The sequence below is a fragment of the Anoplophora glabripennis genome, unplaced genomic scaffold (assembly GCF_000390285.2).
Source record: "Anoplophora glabripennis isolate ALB-LARVAE unplaced genomic scaffold, Agla_2.0 scaffold61, whole genome shotgun sequence".
Classification (NCBI taxonomy): domain Eukaryota; kingdom Metazoa; phylum Arthropoda; class Insecta; order Coleoptera; family Cerambycidae; genus Anoplophora; species Anoplophora glabripennis.
The window spans coordinates 1,234,363-1,249,182 of record NW_019416237.1 but is presented as its reverse complement, the minus strand read 5'-3'; the positions used below and the strand labels follow the sequence as shown (position 1 = coordinate 1,249,182).

General features: G+C 32.5%; 1 protein-coding gene across 1 annotated transcript; it reads left to right on the top strand.

Annotated features, from left to right (window-relative positions):
• The first annotated feature begins 607 nt into the window (after positions 1–607).
• On the top strand, positions 608–11,537 carry LOC108917720 (integumentary mucin C.1-like). The gene is made up of 6 exons (XM_018724461.1): positions 608–721; positions 894–1,078; positions 2,516–2,628; positions 3,190–3,417; positions 6,226–6,453; positions 11,228–11,537. Exons 1-6 carry the CDS (start codon positions 704–706, stop codon positions 11,401–11,403), a joined length of 948 nt encoding a protein of 315 aa, XP_018579977.1. The 5' UTR covers positions 608–703; the 3' UTR covers positions 11,404–11,537.
• Positions 11,538–14,820: the final 3,283 nt, after the last annotated feature.

Here is a 14,820-nt window from a genome sequence, read left to right as displayed (position 1 = left end):
AATATGTACCTTACCTATTTTTAAATCTTTCATCAATATCTTGGAATTGAAAAAAATAATAAAATTGGGGATTATAAAAAGATATAAAAAATAATAAAAAGATGCTTGGTTTTATAAACTCTTAGTTATGATAATGATATAATTCGCTAAAGAAGAATGCCTAAAACACGATTTTCATTAAATTTACTTAGTTCCATTTACATATACGTTTACTCGGAAAGGATGGAGAAAACTAATTTTTTTTCAAGAAAATAATAATAATTCCATATTCATGATTTACCATCCTAATGCAATTTTTCAATTATTCTTATATGTTTTAGGTACTTAATTATCAGAATGTTTTTTGATAACTTCAGTTAAAAGCTTTAGTTTTCAGTTTAAAAAGTTTTGTCAGTCAACAACAAGTAATAATATACTACGCGTATATCAAATAGAGACAGCATGGGCAATAAAGTAACATTCTTTTCCTTAAAATAAAGTATATTTTAAGGGTAATTAAGTTTATGGGTATTTCGTAATAAAAACATTGCTACATTTTTTACACTCATATACTATAATTAAGCATTCGAGAATTTGCAATATATGGAGCTTATCTTATTTACAATATCTATAAAATGTGGGATACTTATATTAAGACAATTTCATCAAATTCCACACTTTCCTGTTAGAATATCAAAAGATTTTTACTCGTTAGGCACCAGTCATGAAAATATTTTTAGTGGTAAGTAAAACACATTTTTTAAATTAATCTTAACTACTGTGAAATGAAAAACAGATGAAATCATTCATATATTTTAGGAAACCTCTAAGAATTTAAGCAATTTGCTTTGATTTGTTAAGCACTATTGAGAAATAAAAATTAGGTATTATTGAAATAAACAATTTTCGGTCAGTTTCAGGTCGTTATAATTTCAACGGTATCACTATATCAAGTAAATGGATGTGGCACCAACAATGTTGAATGCCTTACGGACACAACTTATCAATTTTGCTTCATTGTCGATTCACAGGTTACTTATGTAGATGGTGTAATGACTTGTGCAACTGGTACTACCTGCAACGAAAATGGAACTTATGTGTAAGCAATTCTGTGCCAAATTACCGGTATTCTCAATATTAAATTGCAGTATAATATGTAGGGTAGCTGTACCATACTTATAGCCACCTTAAGACATCATTAGACTTTACGACGAAAATCTAATCTTACTTAAAAGTCTTTGCATTGCACAAGTTTTCTCGGAAGGCGTGAACATTAATCTTATGTGCTGTTTGTAAAAGAAGTATTGCTACTGTAGAAAACAACAAACAAATAATTATGAAAAACTGCGATTTTTCCCTGAGTCACTTTGATACCAATTATTATGGTTAGGCTCATGTTTAGCTACTCAAAAGTCTAAGTAAATATAACACTTTTCTATTGTTAAATAGGTGCATATGTAAGTATTAAAGGGCAACTAGATATTGCAACGAACACTTTATTAAATTTCAACACGATATACGATTTAAGCTTGTGTAAAGTATAAGTATAAAACTTAATTTCTTCAACAAAAAATAGTCCGCATGAATTTACAGTTTTTGAGCCCAATATAAGTTTAATAATATTATTTTCATTGTTTTAGATTCCATCTATTTTTTACCACCTCCATATAATCCGATTTTCTCCATTGCGCGTGCTATTTTCAATATTCTCAACCTTGGCTGGATATAAATTTCCATCGTATTGCACAATAACTTAAGAACCCACATTCGCTCTTCATCAAGAGTTTTTGATATTCCACCAGTGTTTTCAATTCTAGGCTAAATTTTGTTTTAGCCATTACTTTCTTCACTTCCGATTTCATTTGATGTTGGGTTTATTCATTTTCCTTTTCTCTCTTATTTGTTTCCTTTCACTTTTCTCTTCTTCTTTTCTTAATGACTTATCAGCTTCAGCTTGTGCCAACTGAATCCATTTGTCCAAACTGAGGGTAGTTTATATATTTTTAGTTTTCTGGATGAATGGATGGGATTAGGATATTGAAGAATATCATGTAGAATGTATTCGATGCTTGTCTTTAGTTTAATAACTGTATTTTGATAAATTGGTTTGTTGGCATTACATCGAACAAACTGGTCATCGCATCCCAATAATTCTTTTTTCATCACCCATGTTTTCTTTATTTATTACTTCTGTGGCACTTTTGATCTTCGCCTTAGAATTTATTCCAGATTCAATCACACTACTATTTTCTTTTCGTTTTCTTCGGCTTCATTGATTGCACCTGACGCCTCTGCATTGATAGTATCCCAACACGGAAAAGAAAAAAATTACGTCAGTTTTGTTTAAGTCGATGGTAAAGCCTTCTAAGGATATTTCTTAAACGTTAGGTTCACTTAAAGCATCCTTAATATTTTTCCAAATTAGAATATATACTGAGCAGTTTAAGACTCTAGACAAAAACAAAACTCGTGGCTGTAATCGGTACATATACCCTAGGTACCTATATAACTGAATAAAAATGTTTATTTTTTACAGTTGTATGGATAGTTCCTCAACAGATAGCACTTCAACCACTACTACTAGTGCCACCACCACCACTACTACTGCGACCACCACTGATGCGACCACTACTACTACAACTGCCACAGGTAAGTAACTAAATAAAGGGTGGTTACTGAACTGCGAGATACCAGAGTCGATGTTCGCTCACAGTTTGGGGTAGTTTCCGCGAATTTTCAGGAACCGCTGTTCGGTTTAGATCCTGACAGCTGGCCTTTCTGGATCCGGGAGATACTTGACTGTTGACTTTCCCGTCATGTTGACTCTTATTCTAGATTTATATAAGACAACTCGTCTCGTGTCCTAGCTCGACCATTGTACAGTTCCTGGTTGTTTTCGCGGATAAATTCGAAACTTGAGTGAAATCTTGTGCTGCGGCTTGAGGAGTGGGTAATATTCAATATAGCTGAATTTCTCAAGATCACAATTCTTTATTCGCTTAAAACCAAATAAAAATGTATGTCCTCATTCATTTGCATTAAACTGTGATAATATGTCGTAAAGCACCGTGTATGATCAAACTTGATTCAGAAAAATTAAAAAAATCAGTAATTCAATAAATATTTTGACAATAATAAGAATACGTTTTGGTAATATACTTTTGCTCATTTACGCTAAACTGAAATATTTGTTCTGTACTACCATTTCAGGACCTCCGGAAACCTGTACCGAGGCTGGCAAGTACCCAGCTGATGCGTGCGATCAGTACTGGGAATGTCTAGCTGTTATGTGGTGGTACGAACTAGTATTGCAGTCATGCGGCACAGATTTGTCTTATAACTCCACATCACAGGAATGCGTTGCTAATGGAACCTGCTCCACCACCACTACTACCACCGAAACTACCACTGTTACAACTACTGCTACCCCTGCGACAGGTATGAACATCTATTTTTGATAAAAAATCGGGTCCGAATTGGTAAAAGTAGGTATTTGAAAGAGCACACTGCAAACTGAATTTATAGGTATTCTTTGTGTCTCATTTTTAGACATTTGCTTATTTTTACTCAAATGACTCTATATTTTAAACATTGATAACGCATTTCTTGGGTGGTAAATACCAATTTCTATGGTATTTTTCAATCCACCATAATGGGTCCACCATTTTGAATATAGAATTTCCGAATTAAAACTTTATATTCGTGATTGGCGATTTTGAAAACTACCGAGTGACAAGTTTCAGCCATAATCTTCAAATTTTGAATGCTTTTCCTATTTTTACATCTGCCGTATTGAAACCGTCATCTTTTATTCAGGAATTCGGACTTCAGATTCGTAATCAGCGACTACAAAACCCCGCGGTAATAAAATTTAGACAAAAATAAATGAGTGACTTAAAGTGGTAAGTGGGATACTGGTCTACAGGTGATTTCCAATCCTTTGAGAGATAAGTTATATTATACAGTTCGTTTATGATGAAAGGAACAAATTCATTTAAAATTCAGGTAATTATTTTGTGAAAAAAAAACGCTCGGACACGTCGATTAGCATTTTTAGTTGCGAATTTTTTGACATAAGAAAATTGTATACAGAGAGTGTAAGAAGAACATATGCAGTGACCATTGACTTTTTTAATGGAACATCCTGTATATTATGTCATTTTTGACTTGTACGGTAAATTCTGAACACTTTGTATAACATACCATATTTCTAAAATCAGCGGTTTTCGTAATAATGACGATTGAAAATTGATATTTTGAAATACCTACACACAAGGAATTAAATAAAATCTGTAAATTGAACAACCTTGAAAATTTTTTTAAAAGCATTTTAAAAATGAGAAAAAACGTATCGAAGTACTTATGATGATTGGTTTTGGAGACAGAGTGCGTAGGTACTCAACAAGAAATGTGTAATTTATTTAATGTAATTCATCCTGATCGACTTCCAATCTACTGTCAGCAAAATTGAATCGAAATTTGCTGAGCAGAGATTTACCTAAAGGAAGACCAACAGAAATATCAGAAGATTCTAAACTAGACGTTTTACTAGAAACTGTAAATAATCCTCATGTGGTCGTTAGGTCAATCTCCAGGAATTATAATTTGTCATCGGGATCTGTGTCACAAATATTCCGAAAAAATAAATATCATCCTTATAAGGTTCAATTGATACATGAACTATTAGAAGACGATTTTGACCGAAGAACGCAGTTTTGTGAGCAGATAATTGAGATGAGTAATCAAAATTTAGATTTCACCCGAAAAATTTTTTCTAATGAGGCTAGGTCCTTTTGTTTTAAATGGACACGTAAACAGACAAAACTACAGGTACTAGGTAACTGAAAATTCTCGTTGGACACAAGGCTGTCACACACAGCATCGTCAAAAAAATAAATGTTAGGGCAGGTATTGTCGAAAACCGAATACTAGCACCTTATTTTTTTCTTTTTGGAGAAAATTTAAATGAAGAACGCTACTTAGACTTTCTTCAATTTGAACTCATCCCCGCTTTAGCTGTTGTGTTTCCTAATCCACAAGATCCAGATATTCTTCATAATGATATATCGTTCCAACAAGATGGAGCACTTCCTCATTTTGCAATTACTGTTCGACAATTTCTTGACTTAACTTTCCCTAATAAATGGATTGGACGCAGAGGTCCTATTGGGTGGCCACCTAGGTCACCGGATTTCACACCTTTAGATTTCTTCTTATGGGGTTATTTGAAATCTAAAGTTTATGTGAATAGGCCAAATAAGAAAATAAGACTTATTCCAACAGAGGTAATTGAAAACGTTCAACGGGAAACAATCCTTCGACTACAAAAATGTATTGAAGTAAACGGACAAAACATTGACCATTAATGATAAAGCTGTTGTTATTTAAATAATGTTTTATGATTAAACATTATTTTTTTACATTTCAAACATCATTATTAGGAAAACCACTGATTTTAGAGATATGGTATGTTATACAAAAAGTGTTCAGAATTTGCATAAATATGCAAACATAAATATGTTTCTTTCCAATGCTCAATTTAATATTTTAAAATGTTTTCTCATAGTATTTACAAATTGTTGATTTTTGTTATAAAGCTTTACCTTATCCTCACTATATCACCCTAATTTAGGGGGTATTTTAGCGTCCTACTAAAAAATGACATGGTAAATCGGAATTTGGGCTACGGATTCGAATGCAGCATAAAATAATACACAAAATCTACATACCCATGTCTCTGGTACGGAACTTTTTTGCTTTTCGCGGGGCTGTGTAATCTAAGTCAAGGAGCTGATTTTATAAATTTAGTGTTGCCTAACCAGAAATATCTCACATAGGGTTGCCAGATCTCCGGAGTTTTCGGGTTTTGATGGTACATCTTCGGGCTCCGGGTTAACATGTCATTTCTCCGGGTTTTCTTTGTTGCGAAAAAATCGTTTTTTAGACATCGATTGTCCCCCTGATTTCCCGATTGCATTTGCATAACCTTTATTTTTTAGACATCAATTATACAACGCCACCTCGAGGTCCATATCTGGGTCTGTCACGAAATAGATATTTTGCGTTTTTTTTTTGGACATCAATTATACAAACGGGTCATGTTTCCGGGTCTGCCATGAAATAGATCTGGTAACCCTATGATCTCACACCGGGAATGTAAATAATTCTTCACAAACGATTATAAAATAATCACTTCAGCACATTACACATAAGTTGTTTTGTGTGACGTGCAACCATTTCTTTCAGGTCCTCCCGAAACCTGTACGGAGACTGGCAAGTACCCGGCCGATGCGTGCGATCAGTACTGGGAATGTCTAGCTGTTATGTGGTGGTATGAATTGGTATTGCAGTCATGCGGCACAGATTTGTCTTATAACTCCACATCACAGGAATGCGTTGCTAATGGAACCTGCTCCACCACCACTACTACCACAGAAACTACCACCGTTACAACTACTGCTACCCCTGCGACAGGTATGAACATCTATTTTTTATACAAAGTGGGTTCCGTCTAAGATACACGTTTGACATTTTGGAGCACCTCATATTTTTCAGTTTTTGGTGAAGGTGCCGGTAATATTACAAAGTTACTTATACTTAATTTTAATAACAGCTGACCGTAAAATTATAGACTCAGTGGTTCATTTCTTACAAATCAGGTCCATTTGTCGTTTGGTTTAAACAAAGATTATTTCCTCGTATATAATGTTTTTCGCGATATTTTACACAAACTGACAAAAAAATTGAAAATGCGCGGTCCCTATATAAAAATATTAAAAAACTAATAAGTCAATATGAGAATAATTCCTTACATTTACAAGTATTTAGAAATATTACCCTTTCAATAAGAAAAAAACTATGACAAAACAGCAAAACAGCTATAGTTATAATACGAAACCTATAACAACATACGTAGGTATTAGATCCAATAAATGGACGAATTGTAAAATGAAAATTATTTCAAAGTGACCTGAATAAGCAAACGAAAAGTTTCAAAGCTCTCGAGGAATAATAAATTCGTTTGATAAGAATACTCTCTCGTCTACAGCAAAAATTTTACCAGCATCAAATTATATGCTACAGTACCTACTTCAAAGAAGAACTTGATAATAAAGGCACTGATACAGATAATGGAAACATATAGTTTCGTCCTAATATTTACAAAATCTTATACTTTTAGGTAGAGTACTACCTAATTTTTTTGGAGAACAACTCAAGAAGCTGGCTTATGCAAAACAAACCCGAGTAATTAATTTCTAGAATATACAGGGTGTATCTAAATAACACCGAAAAAATTCAAGGGGCGATTCTCCGATGAAAATTAATAGGGGTCCTTGGTATAAAATTTTTTGAAAAAACCCTTCCCTGAAAAGTTAAGCCCCTCCTAAAATTACAAAAAAAAATTGTTTTTCTTTTTTATCTTCCATGTACATCAAGCTAAAGAAACCAAACTTGGTGAACATTATCTGTCAATAAAACTACACTTTTTGAATTTTTTTCAACCCTGAACTATTTTTGTAAGGGGTTGAAATAATCAACCCCTATGACATTTTTTCTTATAATTTTTTTTTCGATAAAATTTTTTCCTTTTAAAAAATATGTCTAAAAAACCCCATTCATTTACTAACTTTTTGATCTCTTCAAGTTTCTTCGAAAAGTTAAGGATTTATGACAAAAAAAAATAAATGTATTGTAATGTATTTTTAAAAAGATGAGCTGTTTAACGCGAGTGTATTTTGCCGACTCCGTCACCCCATCTTAATTTTGGCCTGCCTCGTCTTCTAACACCTACCGGTTCTGAGACCATGATCCTCCTTGGGGGACATTTGTCGTCCGCCTTATTTATATGTCCTGTCCACCTGTGTCATCAAATTTTTATGTATGTTACTACATCTCTACTCTTATATTTTTCGTAAAATTCAAAGTGTAACGTCGTCGCCACGCCCCGTTGTCACATACTGCACCGAATATTCTGCGTAATACTTTTCTTTCGAAGGTTAGAAGTAGAATTTCATCAGCTTTGCTCAGGGTTCATGTTTCAGATCCATACGTCAGTACCGGTAATGTTTTGTAGAGCGATAGCGCTCGGCTTCTGAAGTGTTTACCAAGCCCAATATAACATTTGTTGGCAATCATTATTCTACGTTTTATTTCCTCGGATACATTGTTTTCTATCACCAAGGATTCCAGGTAAGTAAAGGTTTGCACTACTTCTAAATTGTAGTCATCTATAGTTAGGTTTTGGCTGATGTTCCTGGCTCTATTATCTGGTGTTGATATCATAATCTTAGTCTTCTCCTCTAGTCCAGACGGTATCTGTTTCAAAAAGCCATATTTGGGCGAATCGTATATCCACGGACATTTTTGGCTTTTTGGCTTTCAAATATCACTAGAAATAAAAATTTTCCTATGCGCATAAAAAAAAACGTGAGATTAACTTTTGGCATCACAATATGTTAAAAAAATTCGAAAAATGTCATATTTTTCTTCCTATTTGATTATGTATATTTTCAAGAGTTGATTTTAGGCGAAAATGGAAGAGGAAAAAAATATTTGTAATTAAATTTTTTACAAATCATGAATCATGATTATTATGGTAAAAATCTCAAAAATGGGGTTAAAAACAATACTTTTTAGGGAATTTTTTTGGGGTATTTAAATTGGGTATAGGACCTTTATACTTGGCTCAAGAAAACTTCATGTTATGTAGAACCTTCACACCAAATTTCATCAAAATCGGTTACATAGATTTTGCATAATAATTTTGCAATCCAGATTTTGAATGAAAATTTGAAAATTTTCAAAATTTTACACAGCAAAAACCAAGGCCCTTAGATACTTGAAAATTTAATCACATATAGAAGGGCTCTCGAGCTTTCAAACTTTTTTTGAAAAATTCGAATCCGTCAATTATGAGAGCTCTGGCGCTTGTTTAAACATTGGTCGAATTTTTGTACTTATAAACAATTAGAATAACTTTGTGAATATTCAATCAAATCGAATTTTTTAAACCAGGTTTTAAAAGTTCTTGGAAAGGCGCTTCTTTTAAAAAAAAATAAGAATAATTTACAAATAATTCTTTCCGGTGTTCCCAGATTTCTGCAGTAGTTACTAAAACGATATTTTTTTAAATGGCAACACCGGAAAAAATTATTTAAAAATTTTTCTTAATTAAGTTATTTCCTACAACTTTGCATTTGGAAGTACTAGTCTATTACTTCAAATAAAAAAGTTGGCCTATGTCAGGTTTTAAAAAAGTAACACTGTATATACAGGTTGTAGAGATTCTTTTCCTAACGGTATATACGTGTATCTATTTTTTTCAAGATCGTATTTTTCGAATACGAAATAGTCTCGGAGGAATAAGTAAACATTCATCTGAGGAAATAATATATAGAAAGATTTTTTTTAATATTAATATTTTTTGTGATTAAAGTATAATTCAAATATTATTTAGTGCTTAAAATATAAGCAAATGAGAAATTAACTCATTATATTACTAATTTTCGTCATATTTTGAAAATAATTGTTGTTTAAACAATTTCAGAATATTTAAATAAATTTGTTTTTGATCTTTGATAAACAGTATATAAGTTTATGCACTTACCTTTGATACAATAGAAAAATAAAGTTCATAAGTAAAGGAAGTTTAAAGATAAATAATTATCGGACTGTTGATAGACCAATAATTATTAACGATAGGCATTTGAAAATACGCTAAAATTAAATTAAATTAAAATTAAAAATGATCAAAATCGGACCTCTAGAAGATGATATATTAAAAATTTTTAAGCGCATCGCGGTTTTGAACTCGCCGATTCAATTTCGAGCAGGCCGAAGCGGTCGCGCTCTCTGCTTCCCCCACCACCACCACCCATACGATTTTCTTGAATTTCTCGTTTGCATAAATAACTTTAAACACGTTTTAAAGTAGGTTGCTAATGAAGAAAAGTATTGTAATCTTAGACCTGGTAAGTACTCGGAATACCAAAGGTATTTTTCGAAAAATTAGTCCGGATGTCCCAGTACATTTAGTACATGACGGTTAACTTTGATCGGCTATAACTACGTAACTAATTGATCAATCGATTTGTTTCTTTTTTTAAAAGAAGCGTCTTTCCAAAAACTTTTAAAACCTGGATTAAAAAATTCGATTTGATTGAATATTCATAACGTTATTCTAATTGTTTATAAGTACAAAAATTCGACCAATGTTTAAACAAGCGCCAGAGCTCTCCTAATTGACGGATTCGAATTTTTCAAATAAGTTTGAAAGCTCGAGAGCCCTTCTATATGTGATTAAATTTTCAAGTATCTAAGGGCCTTGGTTTTTGCTGTGCAAAATTTTGAAAAGTTTCTTTCAAAATCTGGATTGCAAAATTATTATGCAAAATCTATCTAACCGATTTTGATGAAATTTGGTGTGAAGATTCTACATAACATGAAGTTTTCTTGAGCCAAGTATAAAGGTCCTATACCCAATTTAAATACCCCAAAAAAAAATCCCTAAAAAGTATTGTTTTTTAACCCCATTTTTTCGATTTTTACCATAATAATCATGATTCATTCGATTTGTAACTAGTCGTGTTTTGTAAGAAAATTAATTACAAACATTTTTTTCCTCTTCCATTTTCGCCTAAAATCAACTCTTGAAAAGATACATAATTAAATAGGAAGAAAAATTTGACATTTTCCGGATTTTTTTAACATATTGTGCCGCCAAAAGTTAAGCCCTCGTTTTTTTATGCGCATAGAAAAATTTTCATTTCAAGTGATATTTGAAAGCCAAAAAGCCAAAAATCTCCGTGGATATACGATTCACCCATATCAAAACAGATAACGCCTAGTCTACTCGTTAATCCTCTTTGCTGAGCTAACCAGTATCTCAAAGATCTATTTAGTTCCTCTCAATGTCCGTGACACCAGATCCGCGTTATTTGCGTATGCCATTAGCTACATGCTCTTATTAAATATTGTTCCTCGGTTGTTCAGTTCTGCGTCTCTGACTATTTATTCTAGTGCCAGATTGAAAAGGAGACACGCCAGCCCTTTGTATCAACCCCTTATTGCTGGTGAACAGTTCTGATGCCTTATTTTCCACTTTTACTTTGCATGTTACTTGGCATTGTTCTACCTACATAGTTTTCTCATGGCCTCTGATAAGTCATGTGATTATATTTAGTAGTAGTATAGTTTGGTTTATTTATATCTAACTGAAATATTTCGTCCTGTGCTATTATTTTTTCAGGACCTCCTGATACCTGTACCGAGACTGGCACGTACACAGCCGATGCATGCAACCAGTACTGGGAATGTGTAGCTGTTATGTGGTGGTACGAGCTGGTGCTACAAACGTGTGGAACAGATCAAGCTTACAATGCAACTTCACAGGCATGCGGGGCTAACAGTACCTGCATTCTTTGAATTAATTAATATCTCTTATTTGTATGTATTTGGTACAAGATATAATTGCTTGTTTAAGATATTTACATATACACAGTATAATCATAACTTAGGGAAAAATTAACTTTTTTAAAAATATACATTTTTCTTTTATGGCTGTTTTGTTTAAGGTATGTTATGGAAATTTTTCTTTTTAAAATATATTTGAAATGAGTCGATCAAAATGCACAAATGCACATTTTTTCATCTTCTCATAATTTGAAATGACAAAAATATTTTCGAATAATTACGATACTTTAAAACAAAATACTTAACTCTGCCAGCTCACCTATACATAAGTATGAATAAGCCATGACTAAACATGAGTACTGAAATGCCACAGATCAGATAGACTGAACAGTAGGCGAGCGACTGGTATTTTAGGTATTCCTAATTTAACCGTAGGTACATGTAGGTACGATAGACAATGGGCTCATTCAGCATTTTTTTTATTTGCTTAACGGAAATATATTCCAATTTTAGGTTCTCTACAAAAAATTAGAATTCTATATCGCTTACAAGTCATCCAAAAGAAATCATAAACTGGCACGCCGAGTATCCGCTAAAATGGCGAGTGTGACGTCACCGCATGGGAAACCGATGCCGCATGCTTTCGTGTGTTGTCAGTCAGTCGGGTAGTCGGAGTCGGGCTTTAGTTGCCTGTTAAGTTTCGATTGAGTACGCTAAGATCCCGAATTTTGTTAGCAATATGGACACAGAACAGAAACAAAAATTACAAATATTGTATTGTTCCCCAGTGTGAGAGCACTAGTGTGAAGACGCCTAAGAAAATAATAATGTCCCCGTAATTCTGTCGTGCGGATCTAAAATCAAATCATAATGCATGTCTGCATACTCTTCATTATTAAAATGAAAAGGCATTTTTATGAGAAACAGAAATGTATACTAGTAAAACCGAAAACCGTCAATTAGACCAGGCAAGTTAGACAATAAATCAGAAAATTTTTTCTGATGAACCGATCGAGTTGCGGTTTTCGGCATTGTCTTCGGAAAAATATCAGGAAAAAAGTCTATCTATTACACTTTGGGGCTGGATCGAAACTGCATTGCGGGTGCATAAACTGCATCTAGGAGTGCATCAATTTTTCCGAATTTTCTAAAAATGGTAAAAATTGATGCACTCCAAGATGCACTTTATGCACCCACAATGCAGTTTCGATCCAGCCCCAAAGTGTAATAGATAGACTTTTTTCCTGATATTTTTCCGAAGACAATGCCGAAAACCGCAACTCGATAGGTTCATCAGAAAAAAATTTCCGTATTCTGGGTGATTTTAGTCTAACTTACCTGGACTAAATCGAAAAAACTTAATTAAAGAACGTCATCAAACGTCAAACCATTGCTACAATACCCTGGCAACTCAAAAACAGAAAAATTCACGGCACACTTTGTAACAAGTAAATAAATTAATTAATTAAGCAAATCTCGAATCTATTCATGAAAATATTTCTGTCTAAGCAAAGCGAGATAGGAAAAAAATTAAATAACAAAAAAGTTGTATTTTTGATAGCTAAATCTGACACATATTTCAAACTTACCGAAAAGCAGTGGCGTACCACATGTTTTTCTATTTTTATCAAGCTGGTATCTTGTTGTGACGCCACTGGAAAAAATAGGACAAATTAAATTATGTGAGAAAATTAATATTATTATTATAAACAAAGTTGCCAAGTTTCAACAAAGTCTAAAAAGGAGTTTTCGTTTTACGAATAAAAAATCAATTTTCATTTTAAACTTGAACACTGTAAATCGAAAACGACGCATCTATACATATATGTTTACATGAACTTTTTTTAAAGGACTTTTAGTACAAGTTGTCAGAGTCCTGCTACAAAAACCGCAAACACCCTGTATATACACTTGTGTTTTCCATTGTTGATTTTTTTTGTGAATATTATACAAATACTTATAAGTAGTATTTATATAAAAATCCATAATAAATATTATATTACATATTAATAAGATATTAGGTAAATAGTAGGTAATAAGAATTTTGTATTTGATTAGGTAAATCTTTGAAACCTGTGACAGAAACGGTTTCGTCCAATTAAACGCAAAATCCTTATTCGTATTTACTATTCTTATTGTACAAAAACATCAAAACTTTCGCTACAAACATACTTTAAAGAAGCTTTCCGCGTTATTGAAACGTAACCTTTACATTTTCACTCCTGTCATTTCAGCACAGATAAAGTCGTAGTTTTTATTTAAAAAATCCATAACCATTAACAAACCATTTTTTTTCCATTTTTGAAATTTAATATGCACAAATGCTAAAACATTCTGTAGATGCAGAAACTTATCCGGAAGTAGCGGCTGATCGTCCCATGCGGTGACGTCATTGCATTCCCACGGCTGATGCAAATATTCGATTTTTAAAAATCATATAGCTTGAAAACCGCTCAACGGATTCAGTTGAAATTTTCAGGATCGCCTAATCATGAGCAATACTGTGTGTATACAAAATAAGAACATATTGGTGAACAAAAATCGCCAGTTTCACTGTTAAGGTAAGTAAAAATTATATACTCTATATGACTATATCAGCTATTGTGTGACGCTAAGGTTTGGTACTTCATCAAATTTTCCAGAATTAGCTTAAGAGCTAGTAAGTGAAAAGTTAATTTAGCTAATAGAAATTCACTTAAATTTACAGGTTTTTATAATATTTTTACTTAAATATATAATTTATCTAATTGTAGATCCAAATCCAAATTAATTTCAACACTAGTTATTATGATTTTTTAGTTTAAAAATATATTAATCCAGTCTCCCCTACAGTTACAATCAAATACACTGAATCTGGACAAGCGCTTTGAAATAAAATATGGCGTATTAAACGTATTTAAGGTATATCTAGGTATTTTCCTTTACTGGAAACATTGAAAAATTCCCATTTAGTGCAAATATTTACAAAGGCAGATTTGCATAGCTAATTTAGGTAGGTATGTCTGTCGATACATAGGCATCTATATATATGGTAAAACCAAATATTGCTTAAAATTTTATGAAACAGTCGATATTTGCTGTCTCGTGGGTTCTTCATACCTACAAATGTTTTATTTTTATAATTGTCTATCAGTTTCATCCCATATATGAAAAGTTCATTAAAATACTTTTAATCTTTATGGAAATTTCTTCAGTCGCCTTCTTCAATTTAAAATATGTTAGGGAAAGCCATTGCAAATTTTGCATTTATAAAATTATAACTTTTTATAGATGACACACTTATTTAATTTTTCCTGAATGTTTACCCACATTTTTTAGTATTCTTATGACCCAGTAAGACTATGTGTCTAGCGGTGTTTGGAACAGATAAATCAACACTTTCCCTAAATTTACTTCAATTACTATTACCGTTACCACTTACGACAAGAC